At 47.7% G+C, this 17,433-nt stretch overlaps 1 protein-coding gene across 1 annotated transcript in view; it reads right to left on the reverse strand.

Moving 5' to 3' along the window:
- LOC147678731 (phosphatidylinositol 4,5-bisphosphate 3-kinase catalytic subunit alpha isoform-like) overlaps positions 1–17,433 on the reverse strand; it is a 188,514-nt gene that overhangs the window by 60,370 nt on the left and 110,711 nt on the right. Inside the window, exon 14 of the mRNA XM_086946190.1 lies at positions 1,044–1,208. Within this exon, the coding sequence (XP_086802316.1) occupies positions 1,044–1,208 (165 nt within the window). The remainder of the gene's footprint in view (positions 1–1,043; positions 1,209–17,433) is intronic.

A 17,433-nucleotide genomic window follows, 5' to 3' on the forward strand; every position in this document is an offset into this window, starting at 1 on the left:
AAGGACTGGACAAGCAGTGGTCCGGTTAGGCAATGCATGATAGCCGCATCCCTGGAAAGTCTGGTCAGATTTCAGGACAGGCACTGCTGGAAGGTAGAATCTGTGCAAGGACTGGACAGACAGGGGGCACGCTGGGCCTGGCACTGCATGCATTCAGCATCTGTACAAGGATTGGACCAGCCGTCAGGAAAGACACCAGATTCAGCAGCACCTGTGCAAGGACTGGAGAGGTCTGGAACCACATGCAGGCAGAATGTATTGGAAAGCCGAGTTAGACAGGGTCAGGATGGGTACTGTGGATGGCAGAATATGTACAGGACTGGACAGGCAGGGGTGAAGATGGGCGCTATAATCAGGCAACATCTGTGCAAGGACTGGAATGATGCATCAGGATGGGCACTGCATGCGACATCTGTACAAGGACAGACCAGACAGAGGTTTCAGATGTGCACAGCAGGCAGGCAGCATCTGTGCAAGGACTGGACAAACAGGGGTCATACAAGGATGAGACCTGTGTTAGGATGGAAACTGCATGCTGGTACTGTCAGTGCAAGGGCTGTACAGACGGGTGATAGGATAGAAACTGCATGTTGACAGACAGGGGCCAAAATGGGCATCACATGTATCATCTGTGCAAGGACTGGAGAGACAACTGTCAGGATGAGCAGAGCATGCAAGCAGCATGTATGCAAGCACTGAACAGATGGGTCAGGATGGGCAAATCTGATTGTCAGCATGTGTGAGGGACAGACTCCTATCAGAGGGGGCAAAACAGAGGGAGGTACGAGTGGGTGCAAGTAATGGGCTTGTAGTGAGGATGAGTAGGGCCACAGAAGCAACAACACTCTTTGTGGGGCAGGACAGGCAGGGCACACTACACTTGGCACACTCCATCGGACTAGGGACCATGGCAGTGGATAGACAGTCAGATGCCAAAGACCTCACCAAAAGGTTTATTGTCCCCTTTGACCATTTACTGCTTGGCGCACCTCCATCGCCTGCTCTCCCCCAATGCCCCCATTCCTCCCTCGAGCCCATGGTACCTGGACGAGCTGAATGAGATACTGCGACAGCTTGTCATCAGTCAGGCCCTTCACCAAGCACTTCAAGGCAAACTCTCGCACCACTGGATCTGGAAAGTTGCAATCGAGCAGCTCCAGCGAGAGCTCGGGTTTGATGAGCGGCCACTCTCTCAACAGGCAGTACATCTAAAGAGGAGAGCGGGGACACAGTGAGGTACGAGGCACCAGAGACCTCAGAAGGCAGAGGACAGAGAAGGAACAGTGTACCGCAGAGCGCACTCAACAGGCAGGGCAGCACCATAAACAGTGACATGTAGAGTTTGAGACAACAGAAGAGCCCTTCCTTCCAACTAGCAGACACGCCCACTAAGCAGACCTACCCAAAATTCACTTGAGGTAAATTCAAGAAATACACTCAACCAACGGGCGGTCTTTACTGCACCTGATTACAGCCCTGCAGACTGACAACTGGACAAAGGTCATCCTGTCCAGCCTGAAAAAAGTTTCCCCCAAAGTACACATGGGTAAGGGCGTAAAACAAGGTTGCGCACTGGCTCAATTACTCTTTTCACTATACATAGCAGTCTTATCAAACCATCTGAGTCTTTCGGAAGGCTTACCACAAAAAATTGGGGGCTTGCCTATCACTCACCTTGCCTTTGTGGACGATTTGGTGCTCTTTCTTTAACCCCTTCGGGTCTCCAGGCCCAACTAACGAACTTGAATTTATCCAAACTTGTCCATGACCTTACCATCAATGCCTCCAGATAAAAAATTCTGGCATTTGGGAAGAAGGAAAAGCACATGGCAAATAGGTAATCACCCAATTGGACTAGTCTTCACTTACCAGCATCTTGGTGCTACAATTGACTCCAAACTCACCTCGTACACTACTCTTGACCAAGTAAAAACAAAGCTCTTGTAGTCAACACGTGGGTCAAACGCTTTGCTGCCATCTACGATGGGAGGACAATCATGCCTTTACTCCTGGCCTTGAATGCCGTACTCCTCCCAACTCTCTTTTACGCTGCTATGATACCCCCACTCAAAAGGATTAACAACCTCAATACCATTTACATGCAGAGTGTCAGGCTCTTGCTCAAAAGGCGCTCTTCTACTACACAGGCAACCTTATGCCTAGAATTTTATTTTAAAAATAGTAAACAACTTTTACATAGCCTCTCTTATCAACTATGTATGTGATTGTTAGAGCGTGTACAATAAAAAAAAAGGATCTTTAGGGAGCTATCTATCAATGACCCACAACACGATATCCTGAATATCTGTGCTCTATCAAGACTCTTCCAATACAACAACTTGCCTCCCCTCAATGTTCTATCATCCTCCAGAGAGGGTCTTGCAAGCATTTACTAAGAGCCTCTTAATATCAGTTAGGGCGAGAAAAAGATCTTAAAACATTTGTCAAGCGAAAGCATAGACATTTCGTTTTGACAGCTTTCAAGAAGAACAACCTTATCTTGATTTGGAGGTGGCTGTCAAAATTAAATATATACGAATCTGCATTTTGTACATTCCACTCTCAGAACTGAAGGACTTTGGAACATCAAGCCGTGATCCAACGTCAGCTGCCAGTTATGCGGCTACAGATCAGAAACCTTGGAACACATAGTAGGTATCTGCCCTAACTAACTGGAATGGAGAATGAAATCTCTTTTTCAAACCTATATGGACTGATGCACGCTGCACTTTAACTTGTAACTTAACAGACTACCGGAATTAATTTTACACTTCATGTACTGTCTAGGGTTTTTATATGTTGCGCGCCTTTCGATTAATGCACCAGTATTGCTTTTACATTTATGACGGATTTATGTAATTGATTGATTTTAATACAATAAACATACATACTGCTCTCAACCAACACATCTACTTCTCCAACATGCTGAGCCCCTGAATACAAACAGCCACCCATAGATCCAACTGTATAAATACAGACTTGGCAAACCTGGAGTCCACTCTAATGCACAGAACCTTCCAAAATGCACACCCCTCACATATAGAGAGACCCATCACACATGCACGCCTAATTAATAGAGACCACCTCGATGTGCTACAACTTTAGAAATGCTTAGGACTTAGCAGGGACTAAGTATGTGACTGCTTTTCTGCAATTTTTGCTTTAACGTTGACTACGCAGGGCATATCCACTTCAATAAGCTTCCTGCCTGGGCCAGGGCAGAAGGAACACCAACAGAATCCACGGTCGCAGCACTTTTTTTTTTTTTGTATGTTCTTATATAGCGCTCGAATCACCGGGGAGGCATCTCGGCGCTTGCCTTGGGAACCCGTCCTGGCTTTTCCCTGTGAGATAGCCCCTACAGGGCATCCCCAAGGTGAAAGCCAGGCATCCCGCTGCGGGGGGGGGGCGTTGTGGAGATTAAGCAAGCTTAATGCCCAGAGTTGCAGAGTGTGAACCCATGATTAGGTCAGGCACCGAAGGGAGAATTATCGAGTCCGTGGACATTTGAGCTCAAGACCCTGCCGCGTCGGGAATTGAACCCTGGTCCCGGGTCTGACCTCTGCTTCAGGGTCTGCCTGCTCTAACCAGTGAGCCAGTCTTCTCCACTTCCCCTCTGTGGCAGATCTCCAACTCCCTGAAGGCTGTGCCAGGTTGATTCAACCCCTTGCCACTGCCTTCTAGAGGGATGTATTCATGTATGAGGCCAGGCATGTGCACAGGAGCATGTGGCTGTGACCCAGCACCAGGGTGCTCAACAGGAGCTTGCGGTTATCTGCCGCCCTTTTAAAGTTAGCTGCAGGATCCCGCATTCACCTGTTCCTCTATGAAATTAAAATATGGCCAACCATGAAACATGCCAAAGTAACTTGCTGGATATATTTTTTGGATTAATGAATCAAGGCTAACTCCACAAACAATGTTCACATTTCTGCAAGACCCACAGTTTACTAAATTCTGTGCTACCATAGAACAGAATATATAGAAGCATGGGGTGGCCTTTCTGTCCAGCATGCTAGAGGTATATTCTGGAAACTATATTTCCAAAGAGCGCATCTCCTGGACGCATATCTTGGCTCTAAAACACTAAAGCATGTTTTTGGGAACCAAGAAACTCTTCAGTTTCCTCCAGTTTATCATTTTATCCATACCAGCTCATGTACTATGCCGAAGAGCATTTCACAGGTGAAGGTGCAGAGCAGAAAAGAACCTGTCGCCCACGCCACCTTAATCATGTTGAATTTTTATCATCTATCATTAGAAACCATAAGGAACCAGATAGATTTATCCAGATTTTACATTCCTATTAAAAACCTCAATGTGGTTTAAAAGGACTCTGACACACATGTTGTGGCATGCTTCAGCAGAGGGTTCTGCATTCAGAATGACACTGCATCCGGACAGGCTCAACTTTAATGTCTGTGATCATTCAACGTCTAAACTATGATCAGGTCCTTTCTGGTCTGAAGCCAGTCTGAAAGGCATCGAATAGGTCATTTTCCTTGATGTAAGACCAGATTTGGTTAACTAACACATGTACCCAAATCTTTGCTGGGTTGAGACTATATATGGCAGTACCTGATGGATCAATTTTCAAGAGCTGCAGAACTAGCTCCTCTGTATAGGACTGAGGGTCCCATAAGCCATATATGAAAACATCCTCTGTTATTCCACACTTATGCCTTTTTGTGGTCATATGCGTCACTGTATGTAGGGACGGGAGTGTGTCCTGCATGCTGAAAGGGTGTGCATCCCTGCCTGAGTGTGTGCCAGTGATTGAAATGTTCTCATTACCTACCAAATTAGCTGTGGTGGTAGAGAGATGAATCAACTCAAAGGACCTGCTTTTATGTAAAGCTTGCATGAAGAGCTCTGCATCGACATACTATAAACCGGAATTTATATTAGTAGGCCAGGAGAATAGAATCAAGGAGTGATCTAAGTAGCTTGCCACCTTAGGATTGTCTGTCACTAATGAGCTACCAATCAAATCAATTGTATGCACAGCAGAGTTTCAAAAAGAGAGATTTAAGGATCAAAACAAATCAACAAGTGAAGTGGTCAAACTCTCTCAAGTTATCAACATGCAAATTAAATTCTGCTAAAAGGGTAAAATGAACATACTGAATGATCTTAGGAGTCAGTATTGTTTCCCCGATACCTGAGCAATCAGGGTTGTCATGTTCAGTGGTTGCCAGAAACTACCTACCACACTGTATACTACAGGGGGGTGGTGGTGGCACTGTAGAGCTAGCAGGTCTAACAGCTGACTCATCCTGTGGGGGTGTCCAGAGTCTGTCTTCACACCAAGCCCTCAGTTTATGTCATCCAAAACACGCAGGTCCTGGAGGGGTCCTAGGAACTACACGACACAGGGGGGAGACAAAACCATATACTAAAGAAGTGGAATGTGAACTGCAAGGAAGAATGGGACTTGGACCAAACGACTCAGAGGAGCTAAGAGAACCAGGAACCACCCAAGGTAAGCACCCAGGAAGCCCAAGCAGGCTGTGTGCAGAGTGCAAACATAGCTGCGTGCCCAATGGAGGTCTATGGATAAGTCACAGTAGCAATTTTATAGAAAAAGGACCCTTCCCAGGGAATCCTGAAGAAACCCTTTGGAGGACAGAAGGTTGGAGAACCAGCCCACCAGTGGATGCCCCAGGTACCAGTTTACCTATATCAGGGAAGCCAAGTACATAGGGGCGAAGTGAGGTCAGAACCTCCCGTAAACAACAATGGAAGACGTGGGATGAAAGACTCCGGAGAAGTCTCTGAAGATGTCCAGTGGAATCCAAGGGTGGATTCTTGAAGAGGAGAACCTGCGAGCAGAGGGTATATACTATTTGCCGCTTGGAAATGACCAGGCAGCATGGTGTGAGAAGTCGGCCTGATATGTGATGTCCACTGTTCTAGTGGGCACCCTGTATCAGTCCAAACAACCCCTATGGTGATGGTTGTAAAGTCAACCTTATAGACCAGCTATCCTAGTGGAAGCATGGACAAAGCAGTCTTAGGCTAATACTTCAGAGAGCATGTGAAGCCAATTGTTTTACCAATAATAACCCCTTGAATACCAAATGAAAGGACACCACACAAGGTATATATCAAATATATATGTAGTTATTACTAACACAACCCCTCTGCACTCTTTATGAGTTCAGAGTTCGAGATACAGCACAAGTTACTCAATAAGCATACTATAAAATGCACAAATACAATTCTGCCCTACGGGCCTCACGAACCATATACTAAGTAAGTGGTATAAGAACCACTTCAGGAAAGGTGAGTAGGCCTAGTGCCTAGGAAATCGCTGGGGCTACACTGAACAACCAAAGGTTAGGAAGCAGGAGTCCCACAGGATGCGTGTGCAGTGTCTAAACACACATGCAGGTTCTCATAGACTTTCAATGGGAACGTAAAGTTTACAAAGTAGTTGATTTCGGGCACTTCCGGATGGACTACGGGAAAACCCAGTTAAACTAGGACACTTGGATAGTTATTACCCACGGGAGCACCAGAGTACTCGAGTTACCTCACCCAGGGAAACCGGGTGCATAGGTGTTCTTTCGTGTCGGATTTTGTCGTCAAATCCTATGGAGAGCTGCACAAAGATACTGCAGGCGACCAGGAGGAAGATGTCCAGATGGATCCAAGGGTGGATCGGGGAAGTGAAGAACCTGAAAGCAGAGGGGACAGAGTCTGGGTCACTAGCCAGTGACCAGGAAGGCACCAGGAAGGAACCAGGCGATGTCGAGATGCAAACAGGTGAAGAAGTGAAGCTTGCCTCTGCAGCCACGTGGACCAGGAGGTGTCGATGATGACCAGGAGCTGGATACGAACTGTCCCACGAAGGATCTCGCTGTTGGCGGTGTCGGTTTCCGGATTGAAGTCAACAAGCCTTGGCAAAGGCAACCCACGCAGGAAAGGAAGATCGGCTTCTGTTCAGACCAGCAAGATCTGAGGAGCTTTACTTTTACAGGAAAGCAGGAGCAAGCCCAGAGCAACCAGGCAAGCAGTGTTGATTCAAAAGGATGTCTTCAGGAGGGCCACTAGCCAACGGACTAGCAACCGCGAAGACGTGTCGAGGAGAAATGCAGGCACAGGCCCCATGAGGCACTCGTGGAGTGTGGAGGGCTGAGCTTCTGTGCACTTACTGCTCGGGGTTGGGGCTTCTCAAGTGCCAATGCACAACTTCGAGGACACCTCAGAAGCTGTACAGTTAGCAAAAAGCAGGTACTGCAGGTTGTCCAGGCCCACGTCTCTCGTGTCCGCCACGGGTCTCAGCTTTGCTGTGGATGTGGGTCGGAGTCAGAGAAGTCTGGAAGTCCAGAGGCTGCATTGCTAAGTCTTCGGGTTCCGGCGGGAGAGTCGACAAAGCAAACCGGCAAGTCACTGATGGTGCCTGTTTGCACAGGGTGATTTACAAAAAGGAGGTGGTGATGAACAGAGTGTCTGAGTTAAACAGACCACTCTTACCCAGTCCAAAGATCAGGGCTTGATCCATCACCGTTATTTATCTCACTGCCCCATCCCAGCTCAGAACCTGGCTATATGCAAATCAGTCTGTCCCTGGCCCAGTGCATCATCGGAACAGGGCAGACTAAACTACCAAGCCAATTCTTCACCAGAAAGGAGACAAGCTACCGGGGACCGGTTTCTGGCATTTCAGCCTTCTTCGGCCCGGCTTGCTTGAATCCTGATGGAGCAGTGAGAAAGGGACTCATGTCTGAGTATACCCTGCCACACCTATAGTGGCCAAAAACGATTTACAAAAAGGGGGTGGTGATGAACAGAGTGTCTGAGTTAAACAGACCACTCTTACCCAGTCCAAAGATCAGGGCTTGATCCATCACCGTTATTTATCTCACTGCCCCATCCCAGCTCAGAACCTGGCTATATGCAAATCAGTCTGTCCCTGGCCCAGTGCATCATGGGAACAGGGCAGACTAAACTACCAAGCCAATTCTTCACCAGAAAGGAGACAAGCTACCGGGGACCGGTTTCTGGCATTTCAGCCTTCTTCGGCCCGGCTTGCTTGAATCCTGATGGAGCAGTGAGAAAGGGACTCATGTCTGAGTATACCCTGCCACACCTATAGTGGCCAAAAACGATTTACAAAAAGGGGATGGTGATGAACAGAGTGTCTGAGTTAAACAGACCACTCTTACCCAGTCCAAAGATCAGGGCTTGATCCATCACCGTTATTTATCTCACTGCCCCATCCCAGCTCAGAACCTGGCTATATGCAAATCAGTCTGTCCCTGGCCCAGTGCATCATGGGAACAGGGCAGACTAAACTACCAAGCCAATTCTTCACCAGAAAGGAGACAAGCTACCGGGGACCGGTTTCTGGCATTTCAGCCTTCTTCGGCCCGGCTTGCTTGAATCCTGATGGAGCAGTGAGAAAGGGACTCATGTCTGAGTATACCCTGCCACACCTATAGTGGCCAAAAACGATTTACAAGAAGTGTAAGAATTGGCTTTTGTAGTTTGGTTTGCCCTGTTCCCATCATGCACTGGGACAGGAACAGACTAATTTGCATACAGCCAGGTTCTGAAACTGGGATGGTGCAGTGAGCTAAAAAACGGTGTTGGATCTAGCCCTGATCTTTTGACTGGGTGAGAGTATTCTGTTTAATTCAGAGACTCTGTCCCTCACCACCCCTTGTTGTAAATATGTTTGCACAGGGTGGTCACTCCTTGACCACAAGGGAGATTCTTCAGTCTTCTAGTTGCAGTAGAATGTCGAAGGTCCAGAGTTTCGTTTCAAAATTTCAGTTCAGGATAATCTAATGTCTCTAGACACAGCTCCTATCTTTATACTGATTTTAGGGGCTGGATTACCTGCTAGGTCCCTCCTATGGGTGGAACCTGGGAAGGGGGTGGTTACACCCCTTTCCCTTTGTCCAGTTTCGCGCCAGAGCTGGGGCTGGAGTGCCCCAGCAACTGGTTTGAACCGGGCTATGCATGGAGCACCTTGTGCGCCCCAGGCAGTGTCTCATTTCTTTCAACCCACCCTGCCCCAATACACTATAGCCTGTCTGGGGAGGTGCTAGCACTTCCCAAGGCAGGAAACCTATTGTCCAGGCCTCCCCTGCTGGAGTTTCGTCCAGCAGCAGGAGGTCAGACTCGTGTCTGTGGCAGCAGCATCCATTTTGTGATGCTGAGGCTCTGTTTAACTTTAACCGGGTAAAGCTACAACTACATGTCTTCTCCCTCTAGAAGGGTGGAATGCTACCCCCGCTGACAGGACTGGTGGGGGGGGGGGGGTAGTATTCCAAAGCGTATGACACCTTACATGACATGTTTTGATAAAGCCAAACCAAAGTTAGCATTAACTGCGAGGATTATAATGCACTTAAGAGTATATGGTATGGCTATATCATAGAACAGCTATAAGGCCATGGTTCCGAAAGCTGCAGAAAGGCTCAGCTCATGCTAGAACACCATCTCACATAAAACCAAGCACTCTGCCTTCAGGATTGTCAAGGCCTGCCATAGGAGTGACTTATAGGCATATATGTGTCTATATACAAGGTTAGATATAGGAATACTATATCTAAGCAAGGGGTGATTACACGACCTTGCCCCAGCTGATTGATCAGCCAGTTGTGTCAATTTGGATGGCCAGCCAGGGGTGGCATAATACATGCTGCTACTCCTGGTAGGCCTTGGATGCACCTATGCCCTGGGTACCTATGGTACACTATACAGGGGCGCACAAGGTGACCCAATATCCAATTAGGTATGTACTTAAAGTACATGGAGTCCATTTTACAGAGAGAGCAGATAGCCTGGGGGCCTGAATAGCAGGATCCCAGGCCAACTAAGTCAAAAACCAGGTAAAAACTAGGCAAAAAGTTAGGGTAATCATATAGTCAGATATCCACCTTCCTACACATGAAAGCAAAATGCCCCCTCCCCCTCCTTGGCATGGAGCTCAGGAGAGTTGATGAGGACCTTGATGCTGCAGCTGTGGGGACCAGGCAATGCTGTGGAAGACCCGGAGCGATGCACAACCTGTCACACTTTGGATATTGGTGCCTAGGTGGTCGGTGTCTAGCGGGAGCACCAACAAGCCTTGATAGCCGCAAATGGAGTGGGAGACAAAAAGATTAAATTGTTGGGACCAGCAAGGTCCAAGGGACTCACCAAGTGCAGGAGAGTCAGAGCAGGCCTGAGTAAACAGGAGAGCCCAATAAAGCAGAAGAAGACCATCGAGAGGACCCCCAAGCCTAAGGCGCAGGAGTTTCAAGAGGACCTCAGTCCGTTCACCAAAGATGGAGGCCACCGGTGCAAAGGGATGCAGTGAGGATGCTGATCTTCGAGGGATGAGGTGCTGAAGACTGAAGCTTCTTGTAGCCCGAACATCTCTGGAGTGTAGAGTCAACAAGCCTTCGCAATGCAAGTCGACATGGTGCAGAGGGGTATGTCCCAGTGGCCCAGACGAGGGACACTGCCCCCCAAATTGCAGGGAAGACAGGTCAGGGATCTGGAGAGTCCCCGAACCACCACCTGTGTTGTTGGGTGCTTTGGGAAGTTCTTAGGACAACAGGAGCAGCAGACCTGTCAGCTTCATTGCAGTGCAAGGCAGATTTCCTCGGATGTCCTTGATGCCCCCAGGTCTTCTAGAGAACCTGAGCAAAGCACATATATAGACGAGGCAGAAGACTTGAGGAACAGCAAGACCAGGAGCAGCAGGAGTCTTCCTTGATGCAGTCTTGTTTCTAGTTGAAGTCCAAGTGTCCAGAGGGTCCTGGTTTCAGAGGGGAGTCTTGTTCCACGACGCATCTGAGGACCCACCCAAAGGGGAGCCCTTAAATACCCAAGGAAAGGGTTGGAATGACTCGGGGGACTCTCCCAGAGGAGGGGCCAGACAGAGGGGAGGATACTTTTTTTCCTGAGTTTTATATAGCATGAACTTGACCCGAAGGTTTCAGGTATCAGAGCGCTTTACATGAACACCAGTTGTGTTACACAAGGACACATTCATTTTTGTTAGACATGGGGAGATTAAGTGATTTGCCCAGAATCACAGGATGTTGAACGTTACTGCAGAGACTCGAACCCAGTTCCCCAGATTTGAGAATGGCCGACCTAGCCGCTAGGCCACATCCTCTCCCCTACTTCCCTGTCATTTGTCCAGTTTTGTGTCAGAGCGGGAACCAAGGGTTCCTGAACTGGCTCAAACCAGAGTATGCAAAGAAGGACCAATTGTGCCCTTCAATACAGTTGGTGGCGCCGGAAAGCGTCCCCATCCTAGCCCAATACACGAAGCCCTGTCTGGGAGGTGGACACATCTCCCTGTGACAGGAAACCTATTGTTCTACCTTTCCCTGCTCGAGCTTAGCTCAGCAGCAGGAGGACAGAATCGGGTCTGTGTATGGCAGCAGCAGTACTAGCTTGCTGGCAGACCGTGAAAGGCTAGAACTAAGGAGTACAGGGGGTTCCCATATGGGGGCTTCCAGTACATGAGATCATACCTCCAACAGTGGAACCCGTGTTGGGGTATGATTCCGACATATTTGATACCAAACATGACCAGGTTCGGCACATACATTATATAGTTAGACATCTCGTACTGGTTGATGGTCACTATACGTCTTAAAAAGGCTGTCTGCACTTACAAAGCCTGGAGAATCGACTCTGGGGTTTGTGGGGTGTTCTGCTGATGTAGGGAACCCCTCACACTAATACCAAACCACCACCCTGCCTTCAGGACTGAAAATCCTGCCATAGGGTTGACTTATAGGTTTTAAGTGTAGTCTGAGTTTAAGTTGATTCCCATGGGTGCCACAATACATGCTGCAGCCCTTGGGAGACCCCTGGTTTATGTAGCCCTCAGTACCTTGGTATCATATACTAGGGATTTATAAGGGTAAACCACTGTCCTTACTTGTGGAAAGTTCTGCTTTAGTGTGACCCCCAGACCTTTGTCCGAATATTCAGTGTGCATGTCAATTGCGTATGTGCAGTGGATGTGTAGCGTATGGGTAGTAGTAAGACCCCCCCCCCCCCCCATATTTGGCAAGATTCAGAGTTCTGGAACAAGTAGGATCAGTTTTCGATGGCTCCTGGTTTGGGATAATAAGATGGAGGGTGGATACACCTTCCTCAGACAGGTGAAGTGTAGTGACTGCATTCCTGAGGGTGGACGCTGAGTGAGGGGAGATAGAGACCGGGCAACCTTTAGAAATTCTATGAAGTCCTTTTTAGTAAAGGGATGCTTATTAGTTCTTCCGGAGTACTGCCATTTAGTAGACAGTTTCTATTATTAAAGGTGAGAAAGTTTATAGGCAGGGCCTGTCTTTGTGTCAGTCCATGACAGCCAGACTGCCAGAGGCAGGGGGACATCACCTGAAGTCTGCACTTTTTGCTGGAGGAGTTGAGGGGCTGCTTAGGACCTAGAAGTCTGTCCACCAGCCGCGTGTGCAGAGCGGAAGGGAGAAACCCAGTGTGATAAACACAAAAAAGTTGGCTGCAGAGGGAGAGAAGCCAGCAGCTGATACATGTTGTGAGGGTCACACAGTCTCCCAGAATGGTTCCCATCGTGAATTACGCAAAGTGATTTAACTATAGAGCAACATTGTGTTCTTCAGCATCCCCACCGTGTGACACAAGACGGGTGCTTCTCTGCCAGAGTTGGGGCAATGAAGCAAGAGGAGGTGTCACCTCCACTGACAAGCAAGCCCTTATCCAACCAGGGAGGCGACAACTGCTGGAGATGAAGATCTACTCACAATCCCGGCCAAAGGTTGCAACTTTCAAGACCGAGCTCACGACTATGAGGGCTGCCACGCTGATCTCGACCAGTGACTCGTGTGCCACGTGAGGCTGTTGTGGACCCTCATCATCCAATCTGTTACCGGAGCAGGTCTGCAGAACGCACCCACCAGTGCTAAACGAGATGCACCCTCAGAGAGGAGGCGAAGCAGGGCCAAGCTGTGGAAAGGAGGAGAGACTGACCTGGACTGAACCGGATACTTTGCCAAAATGGAATCATAGTGGCATGAACCGTTGAACTGATCTAAACATTAACCAATGGGAGTCATTCAGCGTGAACTGCACCTGTGCATAATTCATGGGAGAGGGCACAGTGTAGCAATTTACTGAGATTTATAGACGAGATTAAAACCCTGTAACTGTATAACCCTGTAACTGTATCCAGATATAACTGTGTGGTATCTCCTTTTCCTGTGAAATTAATGTACTTTTTTGTTTACTTAGATAAGCACTGGGCAGTACAATACATTATTGTGTCTGTTGGTGGTCTACTGAGTTCTGAGCACTTGTGCCACACACAACTGTGATGAGCATTTGACTTCTTGCACTCGCTCTCTTGAGAGTCACGTGTGGAAGGGCTTCACTTGGCTCAGTTTACAGAGCAAAGTTGGGCAGACCCAAGACTCCTGTAGCTACTGAGCTCAACCATCAGGACGGTGTGCCAGTAGACCCGGTTTTCCCTCCCGCCACCCAGACACTGGGGTTTTCCTGGTGAAATGTATTTGGAAAAACCCCTACTTAATTCCTGCAAAAATGTAATTGACATTTGTGTGAAACTTCTGTTTCAACCAAAACCAGTAAGAGAAAGGCAATTGTAATAGGAGCCTAACAGGTGAACCTTTCATGTACATCTGAAATGAAGGATGCACATGAAGGCAGAGCTGGGAATGTTGCATCCTTTGGCCTGGCGGATTAAGTCAACCTCAACCAGGGGAGCTCAGTCGTGGGAGGCAGGACTGGCCTTTGCATTAGTTAGCTTTTCTGATTGTGCAGATAAGCTATTTAGGAGTTTATTTTGGACCCAGCAGCCAGTTACTTTTGGTTCTCCTAAAACTAATTCAGGCTAAACTCTGACACAGAGACCAACTGCTAGGCTGATGGACAATATGCAATTTCTTCCAGATTCTATTTGCCTCCTTTTGATTCAGTTCACATTTCTGATTATTTATGTCTGAAATGTCCCCCACAGAGCAGCTTCCAAGTAGCTTCTCTTATCACCACTTATTAACCAGGGGGGTCCTCTGCACGTCCCAGTTGGCTGCACAGTTCTGTTTTACTGGTTGTACTGCTGAGATCTAGTAACAGCTTGTCAAATCATAAATCATATTCAAATACGCTCAGCTTCCTGGTTTCATACTGTCTTTAAAACATATGGATCAGGTGCACCACAAAGGTAACCAAATGTGTCCTGGAGTTAAAGAGCAGGACAGATGCCGGTTACAAAATATAAAGCTACTATTGTCCAGGAGAAAAAACACATTAGAACAAACCTGTTGACTCAATTGTCAGACAATACAAGTATTTGCTGAAGATCACACACCCTTAAACTCTTGGCCACCAATGAAAATGTCTTTGTGGATCGAATTTACAATATAAGAAAGGGACTGAATGAGGTTGAAACACTCACACCCCTGGAAGGGACAGTTTACAGTAACCCTCCGCCCCCCCTGCACAGCACAGTTTCTCATGGATACTACTAACTGCAGAATCCTCACCTTGTGAATATTCCCCAAGTGTAAGGCAGGATCTGAAAACCTTAGATCAATACTTCTCTGTACCGGTAGGTAGCGCCTTGAGGCTCTGCACCAATGGGATTCTGATCCAGGACCTTGGACATGGATCCAGAGCTGCTCCTTGGTCTTTTCAAATCCCTTTTCATAAACATTTTCCAGTGTGCAAGAGAAAATGTCACCTCCTAAGACAACAGGGATGAAGCCGTGGATCGACGGTCACGAACGTATGACAGTGATGGATCCGCACGAAGTAGGTCTATGGTGCTTGGGGTCAGAGCACGATTCCAGGGCCTGTGACAAGCCATCACCAGAAACAAGAGGGTCTACCAAATTGTACATCTGGGCTACGTCCTCTAATTTTTTCCACCCTGCTGAACCTTCCACAACCATCCGCAGGGTTGACAGAGCCCTACCTGTCTGTTTTGCAGCAGGAAGCGCAAACCCTTCTGGCCACAAGGGCCCTAGAAAGAGTTCCGGCCTCAGAAGTAGGAGCTTGGTGTTACTCCTGTTACTGACTGGAACTGAAGGACAGAGGCCTTCCTCCTATTTAATATATTTGCACTTTCAACACCTTCCTGCGGAAGGACAAATCTAAAATGCTCATGCTAGCTCAGGTCTTCTTTGCGCCAGACCCTGGAGACTGGATAGTGGTATTGGAACATACCCCTGTCCTGCAGGCCCAAAGACATGACTTGGGGTTCACAATGGGCTAGGAGCATTTTCAGTTCGAAGTGCTCCATTTTGGCCTAGGAAGTGCACCTCAGGTGTTCACGAAAGTGAGGGCAGTGGTCATCAAAGTAATGGCAGTTGTTACAGCAATCCTAACAACAAAAGAACCGGGGGTCTATAACGGAGCTTCAAGTACTCCGAGCTACTGCAAAACTCCTACATAAGTGAGTTAGGCACTAATAGAGCTCTATAAGTCTCTATATCAGAATGTGTGCCAGGACAAACCTGTTGAAGGACCTACTGAGATTGTTGGTAAGACCCGTACAGAGATGTGTTGGATTCCCATCAAATAGGTATGTAGATCAAGTGTTCTCATTTGGTCATCCAAAATTGGGGTGGTATGTCTCTTGATCAATGAGACCCATCCATCGCCCTTACTCAATTGGGTCGCACCATCAATCGCTAAGGTACCCATGAACAAATGATAAAGATGGGATCGAGTGCAGTGCAAAAATCAAAAGATGTGCAAGTTAAAAACAAGGGGTAAAAGGATCAATAGGCGAAAAACTCTAATGTAATTTGTCCTTTCCCTCAAACAAACAAGAACAATGCAGAGGAAGCAGTCTAAACATATAACTGCATTTACAAGGCCAACATGTTTCAGCCGGTAGGGACAAGATCCCATGGCTTTCTTCAGGGCCAGAGTTCTAAGCATTAGCTACTGCATACATAAAGTGAACGTAACGACAATCTGTAAAGGATATACATAAATAGTCCAAAATCGTGTTCCTCTGTACCAAACGGTGTCTCTTACATCTGAATAGTACAGGGAGTGTACCTCACCTCTCCTGGAACCCAGCTCAGGAAAAAGGAGGCCCCGCTCTGTCCGGCGTTGTCTCATTGCAGGACCCGAGCTTCGTGGGAGGGGTTGGGGGTACCAGTCTTCCTATACCTCAATGACCGCTTGTTGAAGGCATGCTAGCCTCAGTCATTTGCCAACCACCTCCAGACAAAAGTGAACTTCCTTATATCTTTGAGGTTCACTATCAACGTGCTAAAGTCACACCTGACTCCTTTGCAGAGGTTTTCTTTCATCAGAGCCATTCTGGATATGGTACGGTTTCGTGCCTTTACCCCGCAGCGGAGAGTCAGGGACATTTGGGCTAGGATTGTGGCGTTTCAGACTCTGCATAGGATCTCAGGGCATAGGACTCCGAGGCTGGTAGGATCGTTGACCTCCTGAATCCTGCTGGTGAAACATGCCAGATGGCATATGCAGGCTTGGAAGTGGGTACAACACCGAGGGAATCTGTTGGATTATATCCAGATTTTGGAGGTAAGTGTCAGAGACCTGCAGTGGTAACTGCTGGAACGTGATTGGGTCAGTGGCAGATGTTTCTCCGTACTCCACCAAAATTTGAAAGTGGTGACAAATGCTTCCCTTCTGGGCTGTGGAGGCCATCTGGGAGGGCGGAGATCAAAGGCCACTGGTCTCTGGCAGAAGCTCAATTCCATATCAGTTTTGTTGAACTTGAGGGCGATTCTCTTGGTGTTTAAGGCCTGCCTGGCCACAATCAGAAGAAGGCTGGTACGGATGCTCATGGACAGCCCTCCCATCATGAGGGACTGCAGAGAGGGACACGCAGAGAGGGGTGGAGTTTTGGCACCTGCTCACTGGTTTTAACCTTTTATTTGGACAGGACACACTAATTGGGATTGGCTGACTGGTTTCAGACAAAAGGAGTGCATTACTTACCTTGTAAGCACCTGTTCATAGCAGGTAGTGCTGTATATTCACATATTCTGCATACTCCTGAAATCAAGTGTTGGGCTCTGATGTTTACAATTTGTTTTTCTTCAAAAGAAGTCTTTTGAGTCACAAGGTATAGTGACTCCTCCTTTAGTTGGTCATGTGAATGGGCACCAGCTCAATTGTTAGATTGTTTTCAACACAGCGGGTGAGCTTAAAGATGATTCATTAGATAGAAAGTGTGATGGCCATGCAAGAAGCTATATAGCAACAGTTTAAGTAAGAGAAATGCAAATCTGCATCAACAGAAGGCTTCAGGGGAAGTGGGTGGGCGCATGTGAATCTGCAGCAAAACACTCTATGAACAGATGCTTACAAGTTAGGTTACATATTCCATTTGAACCATGTGTGGGTGGAGATGTACATGCTCTGCATTGATTGTGAAGGAGTAATCCCCCAAGCCTGAGGAGGACTGCAAAATTGTGGTCCACTTCT

The sequence above is a fragment of the Lissotriton vulgaris genome, chromosome 12, assembly GCF_964263255.1.
Source record: "Lissotriton vulgaris chromosome 12, aLisVul1.2, whole genome shotgun sequence".
Lineage (NCBI taxonomy): Eukaryota > Metazoa > Chordata > Amphibia > Caudata > Salamandridae > Lissotriton > Lissotriton vulgaris.